Raw genomic sequence first — 19,617 nt, 5'->3', positions numbered from 1 at the left:
ATGAGGAAGAGGGCCCTCTGTCCTGTTGGCGCATGCGCGATGCGAGGTGGTTCCGCATGCGCGATCGGGGAGAGCTAAGCGCACGCTGAGGAAGATCGGCGGCTGTTGCGGCTGTACTGTCTGGAATCTCTGCGATTAAAGAGCCACGGCGCGGGATCCCGGCGCGGGATTCACACACATACCTCAGGTGATTAGTCCCCCAGATCAGTTTCTTCAAGAACTCACTTTGGTTGTGCCCATCGACTGGTGGTCGGGAGAGAGTAGGCCCTTAGCTAACACCCCTCCCTTTCCCGTTCCTGCGCGGGAAGTGTCCGACACCACCCGCCAGCGCCGGCTCGGTCGGCTGTGTGACCGAGGTGTCATTATACGAGCGGAGGGATCTTGTGAAGGGACGTGAGCCAAATGACTGTACACCTTCAGTATACTGAAAGTGAGGGTACCTTGGGACTGGGGGTAGCCTTGGGAAAACGCTGTGACACCTCCGCCCCAGGACGCTGAGAATTTCCTACCCACTCCTTTTTTTCTTTCCGTCCCAGCAAATACTACGTCTCAGTGGAAACCAGACCAGACACGTGAAAGGACCATTGGGGTGCCCCACAGCTTGACAAGAGCTGGGTTAAAAGGATCCAAGAATAGTTTATTTGTCCGATCATTGATTTTTTAAAATTGATCCTCATAATGCTCATATTACTGTATCGCTTGACTTGCTCATTTTTATAGACTGAGTCACCCTTTGCATCGAAACTAAAACATACTGTTAAAAGAGTTCACTACTCTTAGTATCCGTGTGCCGTATTTCAGCACCAGTGAGAATAGAATTACACGCTGTGGCCTCAGTTAAGCATAACTAAAAAAAAAAGGGAATTTTAGGGTTAAATAGGTATTCAGCCTCAAGTACCCTTTATTATCCCCCAGACTTAGGCTCCTTCGTTTCTTGGAGAAAAGTAGCAGAGAAGTCTTGATTTTACTCCCGATTGAAGTTATCAAAGAAAAAAGCTTGTGATTTTGTGCCTTTCAAGAGTTCGTGAATTATATAGTGCTTTACTGCCTATTCTGAGTTGATCTAATGCCAAGTGACAATTACTGATTCTCTTAAGATTTCAGAAAGACACAGTGATGTATATAGGGATCTAGGCTTCCTATTTGATTCTAGTGAAATAGTTTAAAAGCTTATTTGTGTAGCACTTCTAAAAACTAGCATTCAGAAAGCGTTAACTGCGGGTGTTAAAAGCAAATTAAAATTCTCGTGAATTTTCTCTGTCAGGTAACACATTTAACTTTGGAAAGGAATGTGGATGTCCTAGATCTATTATGGTTACTTGACCATGCACTGGTTTAAGGAGTCCTACTTACCATTTGACCAGGCAAAATTACAAAGTATTTGAAATTGGCTTGGAGTTCAGTTACTGTATTTTGAAAGGTGGATATTCCATACTGAAGAACACATACATACCATATTGTGGTATTATGACATACTCAGGTTGTGTCGGTTAAAGGTATTCTGGATTTACTATCAGAAGACGTGGTTTTAGTTCCTGTCCCAGTACCTATTAAGCATTTGTCCTTGAGGAAGTTATATAATTTTTCTGTCCCTTGGTTCCCCGGGAACCCTGCTTCACTGTACTCCTTTCATAGCATCCTATATTGCAATCATACGCTTACCAGTTTGTTTCCCACTCTATGATTAACTTCCTTAGGTAAGAATCTTTAACTGTCAGTAGTGCTTAGTACATAGCAGATACTGCAAAAACAATTGTTTAATGAAGTAAGTTACAAAATACAAAGTCACTTTGCCTTCTAAAGTCATTATTTGTATAGCATGGTTCACTTTGCAAATTTACATATATTTTAATCTCATTTGATACACTCCACAAACCTGTGAGGTCCAGGCCACAGACTAGAAACTACAGTTTAATGTGAATGTATTTCCCAAGCAACAACAGGTAGGAAGTCAGAGAGCAAGGGCTGGAACCCATGTCTAGAGCTATTTTGTAGTCACTGGCTACTCTCTATGTTGAGTAACATAACGTTGGCTGTGTTCTTCTTTTTACTTTGTATATTGTAAAGAGATTGGTACCTCCTAACGCAGTAGCATTCATACTCCATTAGGATCCTCTTACAGTATTGCCTGTATTCTTTAGTTACCAAATTAAACCTTGATTCCCCAGAATTATCAGCTTTACTATTTGAATAAACTTGGTAAGTAAATCTCTTAAAACTGTTTCGCACATTCTGTGACATCATTTACTTTGATTCCCAGTTTGAAACTTTTCTAGCTCTCAAATTTTAATGCTTTACATATAGATATTTGACAACAGTTGTCCAAAAGGGAAAAAAGCCTGTTTAAGAACGAAACAACCAGCTCAGCTGTTTCTCGGTGGATAATTCTGCCCATTGAATGTCTACTTCCCTTTATTTGTTAAATCCCTATTTTGTCAGGCTACAAGAGAACTACATTTTGGCTCTATTATTAATATAGCACTTTTTTTTTTGTTGCTAACAGGATAGATTGGTACTAAAATTTGCATTAGTCTTTTAAAGGTGTTTGTAATATATTAATAATATCAAGAAAACGTATTATAGCCTGATGAATCAGAGCACAGACTACGGATCCAGACTTCATAGGTTCAAATTCTGTTGTTAGCAGCATATGACAGAACAAGTTGCTTAGCCTTTGTTTGAGTTTCTTCACTTATAAAATAGAACTAGGGGGAAAGTGGTACTCAGAGAGGCAGTACCCAATACGTATAAATAGATGTAAAAATCAGTGGGAAGCCATTGTGAAGATGCACGTGGGTGCAGTTAGCAGTTCTCAGACTGAACTGCAGCAGAACTCTGGTGTTCCGTGGGCTCATGTGGATGGTCTGTAATGGCAGACCTTACTGTCCAATTAGGAAAAAAATAAATCTTCACACATTTTTCATAGGCCTTTAGATCCATTACTGCCTGTTTTCTGAACTTTGACAATAGTAGTTAAGGTTAATAGAAAAACATGAAAATTAACTATGATTTGTTTTAGAGTTTCTTTTAAAAATACATTTCTGTGCATGGTATAAATTCAGTCTTGTGGGTCATAAAAGGAGTGGTGCTGAAAGTAGGTTGGGTAGATCAAAGGGAATAGTTTTAAATACATTTAATACTTTGGGGTGGGGGGAGGGGTGCCTGGATGGCTCAGTGGGTTGAGCATCTTACTCTTGATTACACTTGGGTCATGATCCCAGGGTCATGGAATCGAGCCCTCCATTGGGCTGCACTGAGCATGGAGCCTGCTCGGGATTTTCTCTCTGTCTCTCATTCTCCCCCTCTTTCCTACTCTCAAGCGTGTGCTCTCCCCAAAATAAAAAATAAAAACAAGTAAATATATTTAGTGCTTGGAGTTTAAGAGATGCTGAAACTTTATAGTAATGGAGTTCTGTAAAGCTATTCTCATGGGTATAGTCTGTTCAATAAAAGTATTTAGTTATATTTAATGTTTCTTTGGTTAATAAAGTTTTGATCTTTGTCTTAACATGATTGTATGAGTTTGGCTAGAGTAAATGATAGGGTATATTGTTTGATATATGGTTAGGGCTGTGGTTTAAGTAGTCAGAAGATTCTTCCTTTATGAGGGTGGTAGTATATAAAGTCTTAGCTGACTTGGAGAACGAGTAGCTTTAGTTTTGTTGATAGGTTTATAGTAGTCGTGATGCTTCCCATCATTTGTTATTTCTTAAGGTGGTGGTATTTAAAATAGTGTTTAAGGTGTACCTTTAATCCTTAAGTCTCAGAGCACTTTATAGATGGTCATTATTTTTTATGATTCCTCTAAAATTGATGTCAGAGAATCACCCAAGCCTTACAAAAATGTGGGGCAAAGTAAAATTATAGCTTGGTTCCTGTATATCCATCTGTTTTCTGGTACCATTTAAGAAGTTTAAAGAGATGAGAAGACTGATAATTTCTTCTAGTGGCAAGATGTGGAAAATTGACATTTCTTTATTTACCTCAACTGAACACTCACTTGATTCTTTTGTTTAAAATGCAGAATGCCGGGTCTAAGTTGTAGATTTTATCAACACAAATATCCTGAGGTGGAAGATGTAGTGATGGTGAACGTAAGGTCCATTGCTGAAATGGGGGCTTATGTCAGCTTGCTGGAATACAACAATATTGAAGGCATGATTCTTCTTAGTGAGTTGTCCAGAAGGCGTATCCGTTCTATAAACAAACTCATCAGAATTGGCAGGAATGAATGTGTGGTAGTCATTAGAGTGGACAAAGAAAAAGGTAAGTGAGAAAAATATCTAAAATATATATTTTGGATTTAAAATGCTGTATTTTAATTTTTCTTTTTAATTGCTGGCTGCTGTAAAAAAACAAAAACATCTCCTTTTATACTTAAATTCTTTTTACATACAGAGTTGTTAGAGAAGGATGCCAACTAGCCATCTAAGCAAGACTTCTTTTAAGTCAGTAGTGGCACATCCCAGGACTAACTTATTTTCCCAGAGGTAACCAGGATCTTGATAGGTGGCTCATGGTGACTAAGCTCAGAAGAGATAGGATAAGTAAACCAGAGTACTAGTTCATTTAGATTTGTAAGATGCTTTTTTCCTCATTTAAAGCTAAATTTGTAATCAGATTATTGGATGAACATGGAAATGGGGCAAAGATACAATGGATTTTAGGAATAGTTTATGTAAGCTTTAAAAAAGCAATATACTGCAAACACATACCCAGAAACCCAGTATTCTGTCTCTTTGATTATAACAATGTTTGTGATCCCCCCAAATCATGTGGGAGAATCCAGGATTCCAGATAGTGCTGAATGTGTATTCATTTTTTTACTCGTCCCCTTTTTTCTGGACTCTATGTAAAATCTTCACCTTTGTGAACACATTTTTTTCTAGACACAGTATACAATACCATTAAGTAGGTTTGGCTTCAGCTTGCTTAAAATAATTAAGATAATTGGTTATAATCACCTCAGTGTAATTTATTAGGTGTTAGTTTTACATAGTAGTACTATCATGCTTAAAAGACCACAATCAATCACCTAAATTGAACTTGTCTAGTTAATTGTGATGCTTCTGCAAGTAATTGGTTTTATACATAATTGACTTTTTTTCTCTGATTATAATCTTAGGTGATAAACTTTAGAGACATTTTGTTATCCGTTAGGTAGTGACTACCACTTAGTATATCGATTATTATATATATGTTCTGATATGACTTCTAGCACCCCCCCATTATTAAACTACTTAATGGCAAACTATTTCTTAAACTTGTGTTAAGTCTTCATATCATTGCCCCACTAGGACTTAAAGAGAAAGGAATGACTCAAGGAGAGCCCCTTAGTTTTTATTATAAATTCTCAAAATCTGCCTGACCCCTAAACCACTAACATATACTGTGAGGTGTAGGCAGCCCAACAGGGTAAAAATCTGAACAGATTTTGGTTGCTTTCCACCTGGGGAGACAGAGCTTTAATTTTTGAATCCAGACAAGTTTGCATACTAAAAAAGTCAGTATCAGGAAGAACATAAAGGAATTCAGAGTCTCTAGCACATACCATTCACTGTGTCCAAAGTTGCTAAACATTTCAGGAAACAGGAGAAAAGGCAATCAGTCAATGGAGACCAACCCAGAGGAGACCTTACTTAATATTGGAGTTAGCAGACAAGGATTTTAAAGCAGTTATTGTAACTGCTCAAGAATATTAGGAAAGTAAGCATGTAATGAATGAAAGAAATGAAATCTCAGTAGAGAAATTAGAAACTCTCACAAATAACTAAATATAAATTTTAAAATTAAAAGTTTAATATCTAAACAACTCATTGGCCTAACAGCATAGATGGCAGAAGGCTCAAGTCAAACTTGCAGGTAGATCATTTAAAAGAGCCAATCTGAAGAACAGAGCAGGGGAAAAACCTGTCAAATATTAAACGCTTTATTCCAAAAGAAGGTGGGGGGGAATATATTTAGGGAAATAGTGGTTAAAGTTTCCTGTATTTACCGAAAAAACAACAACAACAACAAATTTACAACCTGGAGAAGCTTGGCAAACCTCAGGCAGAATAACTAATAAGACCACATCTAGGCATATTAAACCGTTGAAAAACAAAAATAGAGAAAATCTTGAAAGTAGCCAAAGGAAAATGACTCAAGATTTACAGGGGAATAGTAATATGAATTAGGATGGTATTACTAAAAATAATGGCCGTCTAAGCATTGAATGACCGACCATTTAAGGCACTGAATGAAAAATTCTCAGCCCAGAATTCTGTATTTTAAGAAAATATTCAACAATGAAGATCAAAAATGGTAACATTTTTGGGTAAATAGAAACTTAAGAGGATGTATTACCTAATAGATCTGCATTATAAGAAACAGTAAAAGATGGGGCACCTGGGTGGCTTAGTCAGTTAAGCATCCGACTTTCGCTTAGGTCATGGTCTCACGGTTCATGGGTTCGAGCCCCGCGTCAGGCTCTGTGCTGACTGCCAGCTCGGAGCCTGGAGCCTATTTCAGAGTCTGTATCTCCCTCTCTCTCTGACCCTCCCCTGCTCACGCTGTCTCTCTCTCTCTCTCTCCTAGAAATAAATAAAAATACTAAAAAAAAAAAGAAAAGAAAAGAAACGGTAAAAGAAGTTTTGCAGGCCAATGAGATATGATGCCTGACGTGAGAAATAGGTGGATAAATATAAAAGGCCATTTTTCTCCTAAATTCTTTAAAATACATTTAAGTGCTTGTCTCATTGTATACCCACGGGAGTTTAATTTATGGAGGTAACTGACGTGGAGAGGCCAGTGCCTTGCCAACAACATGCCATGCGGGGCCACCATGAGGAAGCACCAGTTTAGGTCAGGAGACAGAAGGAGCATCAAGAATACAGAAAATATAGATAATACAATTGACCCTGTGATGAATGGATGCCAGAAACACAAGTATAGAATCTTTTGACTACCTTTCATTTGGGTAATTGAAAGTATTCGTTCCCTCTACTCAAGTGTTACAGAATATACAGTTACACGATATCGATGTTTTTCTGAAAACAGAAATTGCTCATCTTATATTTCTTATGCAGTATTTTATAATGCATAAAGATAATGATTTTAGTGGGGAATAAGTGTAGGTATGCCAAGCAAACAATCTGGTTGTAAATATTTATCACAGTGGTAAGCTGGCACCTGGGCAGAGATGATTTTTTTTTTTCCCCAAACTTTTCTCATATAGGATATATTGATTTGTCAAAAAGAAGAGTTTCTCCAGAGGAAGCAATCAAGTGTGAAGATAAATTCACCAAATCCAAAACTGTAAGTTTGACTTTTGAATGAAATTAGTTCACTATTCAATATATTTAATAATCAGCATGTAATATTCTTGGCAGGAAAAAAAAAACATGGATTTTCCGTAACTGTATTTTCCATTTACAACTATGAGTTAAGAGAAGAATAATTTGAAGTCTTAATTTCAAGAGAGTTATGACTGCAGTGTTTTATCTCCTGGTGGTACTACCTTAAGGCATTGTTTATGGTCTGATATTCTACTATGAGTATATTGGATGTTAGTGTTTTTAAGTTATTTTAGATTAAATTAACTATGGGTGATTTCAATCATTTTGACTTGTCGTAACATGTAGTTCTTGGCTTTAAACCCTGTTTTGGGATATCCAAGACAACCAGCTATTGTATGTTAAGAATAAGCAAGGGTCCGGGTGCACCTAGGTGGCTCAGCCAGTTGAGCATCTGATTCTTGATTTCAGCTTAGGTCATGATCCCAGGGTCTTCGGATCAAGCTCCACGTTGGGCTCCTTGCTGAAAGTGGAGCCTGCTTAAGATTTTCTCTGCCTCTGGCCCTCTCCCCAACTTGTGCTCCCTCCCCCTCTAAAATAAAATTAAAGGGGCGCCTGGGTGGCTCAGTCATTTAAGCGTCTGACTTCAGCCCAGACATGATCTCACAGTTTGTGAGTTCAAGCCCCGCATCGGGCTCTGTGCTAACAACTCAGATGGAGCCTTGAGCCTGCTTCAGATTCTGTGTCTCCATCTCTCTTTGCCCCTCCCCTGCTTGCATTCTCTCTCTCTCTCTCTCTCTCTCTCGCTCTCTCTCTCTCTCTCGCTCTCTCTCTCTCTCTCGCTCTCTCTCTCTCTCTCGCTCTCTCTCTCTCTCTCGCTCTCTCTCTCTCTCTCGCTCTCTCTCTCTCTCTCGCTCTCTCTCTCTCTCTCGCTCTCTCTCTCTCTCTCGCTCTCTCTCTCTCTCTCGCTCTCTCTCTCTCTCTCGCTCTCTCTCTCTCTCTCTCTCAAAAGTAAATAAACATTAAAAATACAAAGGGGTGCCTAGGCGGCTCAGTCGGTTAAGCGCTCGACTTCGGCTCAGGTCATGATCTCACTGTTCCCAAATTTGAGCTCTGCTTCCAACTCTGCTGACAGCTCAGAGCCTGGAGCCTGCTTCAGCTTGTGTGTCTCCCTCTAGCTCTCTGTCCCTCCCGTGCTCACACTCTGTTTCTCTCAAAAATAATAAAATATTTTAAAGTTTTTTTAAAAAATAAGAATAAGCAAGGGATTATAAAATGTGAATCCAGGAAAGAAAGACAGGGGCCTATTACCAGTCCCCATCCCCCCTCTTTGTTAGAGTTCTTTCTGTTTCATTTTCTTATTTCTGCTGTAATTCCCTACTTATGTGTAGTAAGCATTAATTAAGAACAGCCATTTTTTTTTCATTCTTTATTTTCTGTCTATATTTTTCTCTTTTCTGGTCCTATATAGATTATCTTTCATTTTCTAGGTCCTTGGTTCTTAGTAGCACTGTTTCCATTGTTTTCTTTTTTGTTCTGTCTTGTGTATTTCTGTCTTCAAGGTAAAATGCCAAGAAAACAATGCTTTAAATGAAGAGAAGATTTTTGAAATCTTGCTTAACCCCAGTAAATAAGAGAATATAAGTCTGAACACCAAAAGACCATTATCCAAACTTTCTCTTTGTTTTACTGATCTGTTTACTATTACTGCAGTATGGTTTACACATTAGAAAACACTATCAGTAAAATCTTTTTTTTTTTTAATTTTTTTTTTAACATTTATTCATTTTTGCGAGAGAGCAAGCCAGCATAAGTGGGGGAAGGGTAGAGAGAGAGGGAGACACAGAATCCAAAGCAGGCTCCAGGCTGTGAGCTGTTACTAAAGAGCCCGATGTGGGCCTCAAACCCTCTAGCGGTGCAATCATGACCTGAGCTGAAGTCAGATGCTTAACGGACTAAGCCACCCAGGCGCCCCAAATCCCTTCTTAATAATCTGAGGACCTGGGGCACCTGGGTGGCTCCGTGGGTTAAGTGTTTGACTTCAGCTCAGGTCATGATCTCGTGGTCGTCAAGTTTGAGCCCCATGTCAGGCTCTGCACTAACAGCTTGGAGCCTGCTTCAGATTCCCGCTCTTTCAGCTCTTCCTTGCTTGTGCGTGCAAGCATGAGGTGTCTGTCTGTTTGTGTCTCTCTGTCAAAAATAAATAATGTTTTTAAAACAAATAAGTTAACTTAAAAAAATAACCTGAGGACCTTGCCGCTCAAAATGTAGTCTCTGGACCAGCAGCATTGACATCACCTGCTGACTTAATGCTGTATCTCAGGTTCCACTAAGCTTGAGCAGTTCCGGTCTAGGAAACTTTCACTTTATTTTGTCCCCTTAGAATATTCTAAAATGAGTATGTTAAGTAGATCTTAGCAGGATGATAAGATGATAGAATGAAATAGCCACTGTTAGCAATTCTTTTCACTCAGTTTTCACGTTTAACATGAAAACCTCTTATACTCTTTCTTGTCTTTAAGTCCTTTTATTTTTAGGAAATTAGAAAAGAGTTTGGCAGCAGTAAGTAGGAGGTAGGTAGGATTAAAGAATAACTGTTAAATGATAACAGAGCAAAAGAAACATTAAAATCTCAATCCTGGTTCCATCCTGTCATATGGAGTAGTAATAAGAGCTTATACTTTCATAACAGGATTTGTATTACATAAATTTTATACATTTGTACAATGTTTTCCATGTATAGTTTGCTGCATTTGGATGTATTTGATCTGTGTAAGAGCTCTCTGCTGTAAAAAGGAGAGAGGCTAGTATATCCTTTTGCCAAAAGAGGAAACAAGTTCAGAAAGGTTAGTTAGTCCCAGAGTCAACTCGATCTGGGTCTTAGGACACTAAGTTATATACTGCTTCTACTTGTTATGCCCACTTGAGTTAACTACTGTGGGAAAGCCAATATTCTCTATGAAAAGAGAACTAATTGTATGTTAATGTTTTGTTAAGGAATTATTGTAGTCTAACTAACCAAAGGTTTGTTTTATATGCTGTCTACTGAAATGTAAAAATACCTATTTTTCTGTAGCTCTCTTGGATCTTTGAATTGTTGAACTCTTCATTTTGTTTCTAGGTTTACAGTATTCTTCGTCATGTTGCTGAGGTGTTAGAGTACACCAAGGACGAGCAGCTGGAGAGCCTGTTCCAGAGGACTGCCTGGGTCTTTGATGACAAATACAAGAGACCCGGATACGGTGCCTATGATGCATTTAAGCATGCAGTCTCGTAAGAACATCTTCTTGGCTCTGTTTCGACCTTAATACCACAGTTGCTGGGTCTAGCACATGGGTTGAGAGCCTAACCTGTAATAATAGCACAGCATCTATGTATTATGTCCTTGCCAAATTTAGGTTAAAACATTTCAGTATAAAAGGCCCATAATATGGGCCAATCCTATATAGCCAAGCATCTAATTTTGTACACCATAGTTTTTGTAAGCCATATGGTTTCACATCACCCACTTATACGTTTTACCCTTCTAGTTTTGTTATTCTAGAGAACTTCAGGTTCAGTGTAGATATCTCATCTACAGGGTAACCTTGTTTTCTTTGCCTCAGTTCCTTAGACCTTCAGCCCATGCCGCTTTAGCCAGTTTTCCATATGGCCTCACCCTGGGTCTTATTATCACCAGAATTTGCTGTGTTTCCAAAAACTGTAATTCATACATTCTGTTCTTTTACCACAGTCTCCTGTCCTCCCAGCTCCCCCACAGTTAGTCCTACTCTGTGTCGTCTTAATTCTTTTGCCAGACTATGATTCCAAACTTTTTTCTTCCTGTCTTTTCACCCTTTCCTTCCTTCTCTTTCTTATTCAGCATAGACATACCGTGGTCCATCATTTCAACAGCTTTCTTGCCAATATCATGAGCTTTTGCCCTGTTTTTCCTTCTGTTACATTCAGCCTTGGATCGATGTTCCTGCCTTCTCTACACTTGTAGACTGCTGGGTGCTGCTAGGAAAAACCACAGTCTTGCAGGTTGGTGCCACTGCATACTCATGGTCTCCAACCTCAGCTGCGCCTTCACTGCTGCCGCACATTCTCTCTGCTCTGCCAGTTCTCCCATTCTTAGAGTGGCTATTTTAGAGCTTTCCACACGCCATCAGATACCCAGTTCCTCCCTTTCCCCCTTCCCTCACTTACCTGGTGTGTCTCACTACCTGTTTTAGAAAGAGAATAGAAACCATTGCACAGGATCTCCCCTACTCCTTCCACTATCTCTGCAGACTTCTCCCTCCCGTCTGTCATTACCTCCTGCGCTGGAATTCATATCCTTCCTGTTCTCAAACTAATCTTACCACCTGCGTGCAGCTACTGCTAAGGGATCTCTTTTTATCCATTATTCCCTCTTCTGGGTTTATCTGTGTTGGTTTTGCTCCATGAGTATAAAAATATGCTCTACCTTCTCCCATTTATACTAAAAGGAAACTTCTTTACCACCTTCTTCTACTTTCTCCTGTAGCAGGTACTATATCCTTTCTTTTTAATAGCCAGACACCGTTACTTCTCTGTACTTCCTGTCTCTCCTGCACCTCCTACTCTTCCCTAAATGTTAATGCCCCACAAGCAGCCTCACCACTACATCAAAGTTAATTTCCCAGCCTTTGCGCTGCCAGAGGATAGCAGTGTCCTCAGCTCTCAGAATGGCCAAGTGGGACTTGGGACTGTTAGAGTCACCAGCAAGCTGACCCATCTGGGGCTTCAAATCCCTTCCAGGCCCCCCAGCCCCCATGTGACTTTTCTCTTCGTATTATGTTGTAGGAAAGGTAAGAAGAAAAATAATTAGAATAGCTAACATTTATATATGTCTCAAAACAACCTGTGGTATAAGTGCTGTTATTATCCTGTCTTACAGGTGAGGAAATCGAGGCAGAGATTAAATACTTTGTCCGTGTGCACAGAGCTGGCCAAGTGGTAGAGCCCTGATTCAGACCTAGATGCTGGCTCTATATTGGAGCTTATGCTATTAACCATTAAGCACTGCTGTACATTTCTGTCCTCCCTGACTTCGGTCCTGCATCCGTCAGCCAGTACATTTCATAATTTGGCAATGCTGTCACCTTCCAGTCCTGGCTTAGCTCTATCACTTCCACCTCCAGCATCCCCTCCATTACCGCTCAGCATTGGTATACGTTGTCTTCCCTTTTCCTTAACATTCTTTTGCTTCATCAGCCATGTAGTGACTATCCACACTTAAAGATAGCTCTTTGCCACATGTGCTTAATATTTTTTCTTTTAATTAAGAAATAAAATTTCTGAGATAGTTGGAAACATTATTTTACCGCTTCCAACCCATTCTCCTCATAAGTGGTAACTATAATTAGTATGCATCATTACTATTTAATTTTTATAGTTTTATTACATAACATGTATCTATAACGGACATATAGAATTCTTGTATTTAAAATATTTCTTACTCAATATGTAAACTAAAAACAAAATTTACTGTTATTGCAGCTCACTGTGCCTTTACAGTAGTACTTGTAAGGCTATTAAGAGTAAGATTCTCCAAATTGATAGATGTGTGCCTACTTCATATTAATTTTTATACAGTATTTCATTGTGAGAATATACTTTATTCCTCTGTTAAGAGATATGAGGTCACAAACACACACCCTTATCCCATATTTTTAAGCAGTGCTATTAAGAATATCCATGTACATTTCTCTGTATCTTAGGGAGTAGATTCTGAGGTGTATACATAGCAGTAGAGTTATTGGGTCATAGAATTGATGACATGCATCTTTAAATTGACTCAGTTTTCCCAAAATTTTCTCCAAATTGGTTCTAAAATTTATATTTCCTCTAGCCGATGTATGAGTGTTCCTATTTCTCTTCATCCTCACCAACATTTGGTATATATCTCAGATTATTTTTCCTTTTGCCAAACTGATGGGTGTAATAGTATCTTCTGGTTTTCCTTTTACTGGTTGTTGGTGAAATTAACAGCTTTTCACGTGCTTACTGTTTCTTCTGTGAAACATCTGTTCAACTCTTTGCTCATTTTCTGATGGTTTGTCTTGTTGTATTTTGTAGACAGTATTAGCTGAATGAAAGTTCCCTCTACCCAAATTCGTTGCCTTTCATTCCCTAACCCCTGCTTTTTAGGCCTGATGCTTGCTCATGCCATTTCTATTTTAATACTTCATAACTTTCTTACCACACTTCTACCTTTGCTTTTTAAAGTCCTACCATCCTTTCAGTCACTGTTTCCGTTTTTTCGTTTATTCGTGTTCTGCAACCATGCTGGTGACTAAGACCCTGGTCCCTGTCTTGTGGCTCTCAGAAGGGTCGGATGAAATGCCACTTTAGTCCATGCAGCCCTTCCTGAGCCCACCAACTGAAAGTAATCCCCTCCTCTCTTGACTCCCAAGGATGCATTTTTATTTTTAAATTTGCTTGTATGTTTTTGTCCTTTCTAGGCTCCTTGAAGCAGGGACTGCTAATTTATTGTGGGATGTCAGATGTTTTAGGAAACGTTTTAAATTACTTGCTTTAGCCAGATCTGTAACATTTTTCTTTACATAGTAATTAGTTGGGTGTTTTCTATTTGTTACAATAGTCCTAAGTGCTTTATTTGCACCATCTCATTTAATACCACAGTCCAATGAGATAATACCGTTTTCATCCTCATTTTACAAGTTTTGAAATTGAGGTCTGAAATGGCCCCAAAACACCATTAAAGAACAGAGCTAAGATTTGAACTCAGTCTTGACGCTATAAAGCCTGTGCTTTTTTTTTTTTTTAATGTTTTGTTTACTTCTGAGAGAGAGAGACAATATGAGCAGTAGAGGGTCAGAGAGAGAGGGAGACACAGAATCTGAAACAGGCTCCAGGCTCTGAGCTAACTGTCATCACAGAGCCAGCTCGAACCCACGAACCATGAGATCATGACCTGAACCAAAGCCAGACACTTAACCAACTGAGCCACCCAGGCGCCCCTAAAGCCTGTGCTCTTAAACATTCTGTGGTACTGTGTTTGATGTCAGAGTTGTTAGTAAAGTAACTTTGATCTTTTATATTTGTGTGTTTTGCTTTAATTAGAGACCCATCTATTTTGGATAGTTTAGATTTGAATGAAGATGAACGGGGAGTACTAATTAATAATATTAATAGGCGTTTGACACCACAAGCTGTCAAAATTCGAGCAGGTAAGTGATTTCTTAAATGATGTTTAAAATACTTTGCAGAAACCAAAAAGCTATTAAATGATGCGCCTTAACCAAAGAATATTTTGCTACATCAACATCTATGAGTTTTTCTAAATGTCTATTTCTTATAATAGAAAAGTTGAAAAAATTATATTTGCTTCTACTGAATCATCATAAAATGTATATATTGACACAAGGGAAAACTGTCATATGTGCATTCAACTAACCTCAAGTTAGCCCCTTTTCTTAAAGGGGGGGGTGTGATTTTGTTTTAGGAAATACTTAGGATATTTATTTCCTAAATACTTAGAATATTTAGGAAATATTCTAACAGTACACTAATATTCTTTTATGCCTGTGGATTAACCAACTGTTAATATAGTTTGGAGTATATTCTCTCAGTCATTTTTTCCTGCAAATGTATACTGTATAGGAATATATGCTGTTTACATTCAGACATAGATTTTATTGTTTATACAAAGATGGGATCATACTATGAAAAATTTTCCTCAACTAGCATGGCTGCCCTACCAGCAGAACATGGGACTGTTTCTCATTATTTTTAATGTTTGTTTATTTTTGAGAGAGACAGAGTGCAAGAGGGGAGGGGCAGAGAGAGGAAGACACAGAATCTGAAGCAGGCCCCAGGCTCTGAGCTGTCAGCACAGAGCCCAACACAGGGCTCGAACTCACGAACTATGATATCATGACCTGGGCTGAAGTTGGATGCTCAACCAACTGAGCCACCCAGGTGCCGCTGCTAGGTGTGATATTTTATAGAACAGTAAACCATAACATAAACCAGTCCTCTCTTGATGGACATTTACCTTCTACCATTTTTTTCACTGAGAAAAAATACCACAAATTAGCATGCTTGTAACATAGACGCTTACCTGGTTATATAAAGTGTTCTGTCAGGCAAACTGAAAAATGAAATTGCTGGGTCAGAGGGTCTGCAGTTCTAAACGGTTCTAAGCAATTTGCAGTTATTCAGCCTTTGTCACACTCCTCCTCCTCTCCACTTGACAAATAAGGAACTGAGGCATAGAGATGTTGGAATCATGATTTTAAGTAGGCATAGGCAGAAATCAAGGTGTTTGTTAATTTCTCTCCTTTAATAAAGTTTCATCATTTGAGCTTGCTGATGTGGAGAAGATATTTACTGCATGTTCAGATTTTACAATTACGAAAGTTAACAAATGAGGTTGATTTCTATATTGAAAGGATGATGAAAGCTTTCATAAGTATTTGAGTACCAGTGTATCTGCCACATCTCTGATTTTTAAGCCTTCAAGTATTTTTTTGCATTATTTGGTGTAAGTTTTTGAATTCTATATTTTTAGATATTGAAGTGGCTTGCTATGGTTATGAAGGCATTGATGCCGTAAAAGAAGCCCTGAGAGCAGGTTTGAATTGTTCTACAGAAACCATGCCCATAAAGGTGAGTAGTGTTTTCTCTCTCCCTGCTAAAATACCAACCTAAACCAAATCAGGTTCTTTTTATGACACTGTTTCATAACAGGTTTTAGGCAGAATGGTTCTTGGTAATGTTGTCTAAGGGATGCTCCTGCTACTATTACAGTGGATTAAGATTTCTCTTGGTATTTAGTGCCAGAGGGCCAGCTGTGCTAAGCCTCCTTTAGAATATAATGAGTTGCTGTGGGGGTCTGTGGGCGTCTGGGTGACTCGGTCAGTTAAGCTTCTGGCTTCAGCTCAGGTCATGATTTCACGTCTTGCAAGTTTGAGGCCCGCATCGGGCTGTCTGCTGTCAGCACAGAGCCTGCTTCAGATCCTCTGTCCTTCTCTTTCTCTCTGCTACTTCTCCGCTGGCTGGCGCTCTCTCTCAAAAATAAACATTAAGAAAAAAAAGTTGCTGCGCCCATAATGCCCATAGGATCTTGAAAAGGGTAACATATTCTCTCATTCACACACATCTTTTAGGAGTTTTGGTCTAAATCTTTTAAGCAATACAATTAACCAGGTGGTTATTATTCAGAATCTTAGAATTTCTTCTATCAGTTTAGTTTAGAGCCAATAAGAATTTTGGTTTCTTTTAGAAATAAACTATCCATTATTCTGATGATGGCTGTAGTTACTGTAGCCACCAAAGACACCGAGAAGTCCTAATTATATATATTGTTTTGCAGTTGGACTATTTATACTAGATTCTATCACTGTATCAATTAGCTTTTGCTGCATTAACAAACCAGCCCCAATTGCTGACTTACAGAATTAGAAATTAAGTTTTAAGGTGATTTGTTAAGGCAGCAGATTAGCAAAAAATGTTCCTGAACATCTGAATGGTTTTGTGTTGTATAGTTATGTTCATAATTGAATCTTTGTCTTCTTAGATTAATCTAATAGCTCCTCCTCGATATGTGATGACTACAACAACCCTGGAGAGAACAGAAGGCCTCTCTGTTCTCAATCAAGCTATGGCTGTTATAAAAGAAAAGATTGAGGAAAAGAGGGGTGTCTTCAATGTCCAAATGGAGGTAAGGTCTATACTGTTTCTGCCTTGTTCTTAAAATATATATAAGACATTTAAGGGCGCCTGGCTGGCTCAATCGGTAGAGCATGCAATTCTTGATCTTGGGGTTGTGAGTTTGAATCTCACCTTGGAGTTAGAGATTACTTAGATACGTACATATATACATCAGAAATTTAAATCTCTAAATGATTTGCATTCTAAAATGCCTAATCACTGCATTTTAAACCATGAGATATAGTTAGGATTATAACTCTGCTAAGCATAAAATAATCATTGACTCAGAGGCTAAAAAGGGGCTTTTGAGAAGTAAATGAGAACTGCCACATGATAGTTATTCAGGACTAAGGTCACTGATGGATGATATTAGGTTTAATCCCTTAAAAGACATGGGTTTGAGAGATACAGCCACTGAGTTTACTTTCATATTTTTCAGTTTTGGTTTATAAAAATGACAGAAGGGAATATTCTCTTTTAATGCACACACATTTCTTTTCCCCATACTCTTACTCTGATACATTTCTCCCATTGTTTATCTAATGGAATTTATTAACAATGCGGCAGCACTAAGGAGTGAACAGATGGCAGAGCTGTGAAGGAAGAGTGTTTAAGAGCTAAAATACTAGGCAATAATAGTAGTGAAGTTGAATTTGCATACTGTGTAACTATCTCACTTTGAAATTACGTCTCTGCTTCCACAGCCTAAGGTGGTCACGGATACAGATGAGACCGAACTTGCAAGGCAGCTTGAGAGGCTTGAGAGAGAGAATGCAGAAGTGGATGGAGATGATGATGCAGAAGAAATGGAAGCCAAAGCCGAAGATTAACTTTGTGGGAAACAGAGTCCAGCTTAAGGAACACAAAGCAGCCCTTCCTGGCTGTAAACCCTAGACTTGAAAGTTTTCCAGTAATGAAAACTTCAAAGCTTAATATTTTTTATTTCCAAGTATTTAAATGTTCCAACAAACCAAAATGTGAAATGCCCTCCTAAAAGTCAGCTGTTTTCACACAATAGCTCTAACATTCAACATTTTTTAAGGGAGTGGGCCTAATTTCACTAGAGATAAATCTTTAAGAACAGTCATAAAATTGGGCTCATGGTTTCCATTTCTGATGTCTCCAGATTGGCACCCTTTGTAGTTCAGTGCCTCCGTGAGATTTACAAGGGGGCACCCAAAGCAAATAGCCTCAACCTTTCTATATAAAATGTATCACGCAAACATTAAATAAATTTCTGGGATATTTAACTATAGGCTTCTTCCTTCTTGTCACCAGTTAAAAGCATTACGATTACTAAGATCCTGATTCTATTATTATCTTCCTTTTAGTCTAGATGTAGAAGAAACATAAGGGCAGGTGACCAAAGGATCTATATAGTGGATCCTTTAAAAGGATGTAGAGAAAATAATTTCTCAATTTTAACTACAGTTAAAGTTGACTCTTAGCAGGGAAAAGCCTTAAAACACAACTTAAAAATTACATAGGATGTGTGCCTTTTGCCAATTAATATATGGTATGAGAGAGAATTTATCACAGTGGTTGGTCCTTGTTGGTGTACTACTAAGCTGCTCGCCCCGTGTTTGTAATTTGGGGTGGTAAAGTTTGTTTTTGTTTAAGATACTGCTTTAGTTATTTTGAGTATCATTGCTCAGCTTTTGGTTTTTCTCCCTATTAAATCATTCACTAGGTGCCACCTAGAGCTTCAGTTCTTTATAACAAATAGGGATCTGATTGAACACTGTCACAATGATTTTTCTACATTTCCATCATTTGTGTGTTTAAGAGCTATTTTAAAGGTATATGACTCTAAAGGTAAACAAATGTAAAGAAATCTCATAGATAACACACAGTTTGAAGTTACAGCTACAGTAGCCAGGGTGTAGAAAGAAGTTTCAAGATTGATCTGTTTCATAGATTTAATCTCTTAGGATAATTGAGGCACTAGATACATTAATTTTATTAATTATTCCTAGGAATAGCTACTGAAAACAAAAGATTAACTCTAAACCACCTTCACTGAGGACTAGACTTCAATATTAAAGGGACTAGGAAATAGAAGAGTGTGTTGTTGAGACAGTTAATGCCATTTTTTGAAGGTTTGTCCCTGTATTTATTTTAGCATCCTCTAGTAGCTTTTTAAATCCAAAAGTATAACTTCATATGGCTATTTTCACAAGATAGCCATGACTGCCAGCTAGCATGGCATAGTGGGACTATTTAGAGGAGGATCTAGGCATACTCAAAATTGGCACAAATTTCACTTTGGTCTTTTTGAGGAGTTAAAAAAATAGCCTATAAATAGGCTTGTGACATCAAGAATGTCATCAAAATATAACCAATGCTCCCTAAATGTGTGCCGTAGGCAGGGGAATTGAACTGAACTTTGTTTACTGACGTTTTTATACTTCAAAGGCATTAACAGTTGAGAAGTACTGGTGACCTACATGGTGAGTGATTTTATCCCATGCAAGCCTTTTGGCTCAGCTCCACAACAATTGTGCAAATTTATGACCCTTGCCAGAGAAAAGATTAATACCTCAATGATACCATGAAGCAGAGAACTAAGTAAAAACATACGTATACCCTGCTGCCCTAACAAGCTCACTTTCAAATGTGAGGACAGGCTACACACCCATCTCCAGATAACCTGAGGAACAGA

The 19,617-nt window shown here is 38.4% G+C and overlaps 1 protein-coding gene across 1 annotated transcript; it reads left to right on the top strand.

Moving 5' to 3' along the window:
* The first annotated feature begins 46 nt into the window (after positions 1 to 46).
* Positions 47 to 18,205, top strand: EIF2S1 (eukaryotic translation initiation factor 2 subunit alpha). Its single transcript, XM_077767134.1, has 8 exons — positions 47 to 187; positions 4,025 to 4,266; positions 7,217 to 7,296; positions 10,396 to 10,547; positions 14,364 to 14,470; positions 15,814 to 15,911; positions 16,822 to 16,965; positions 17,660 to 18,205. Exons 2-8 carry the CDS (start codon positions 4,026 to 4,028, stop codon positions 17,783 to 17,785), a joined length of 948 nt encoding a protein of 315 aa, XP_077623260.1. The 5' UTR covers positions 47 to 187; position 4,025; the 3' UTR covers positions 17,786 to 18,205.
* Positions 18,206 to 19,617: the final 1,412 nt, after the last annotated feature.

The sequence above is a fragment of the Crocuta crocuta genome, unplaced genomic scaffold, assembly GCF_008692635.1.
Source record: "Crocuta crocuta isolate KB4526 unplaced genomic scaffold, BGI_CrCroc_1.0 scaffold55, whole genome shotgun sequence".
Classification (NCBI taxonomy): Eukaryota; Metazoa; Chordata; class Mammalia; order Carnivora; family Hyaenidae; genus Crocuta; species Crocuta crocuta.
The sequence above is the reverse complement of the archived record's forward strand: the minus strand, read 5'-3'. Positions and strand labels throughout refer to the sequence as shown.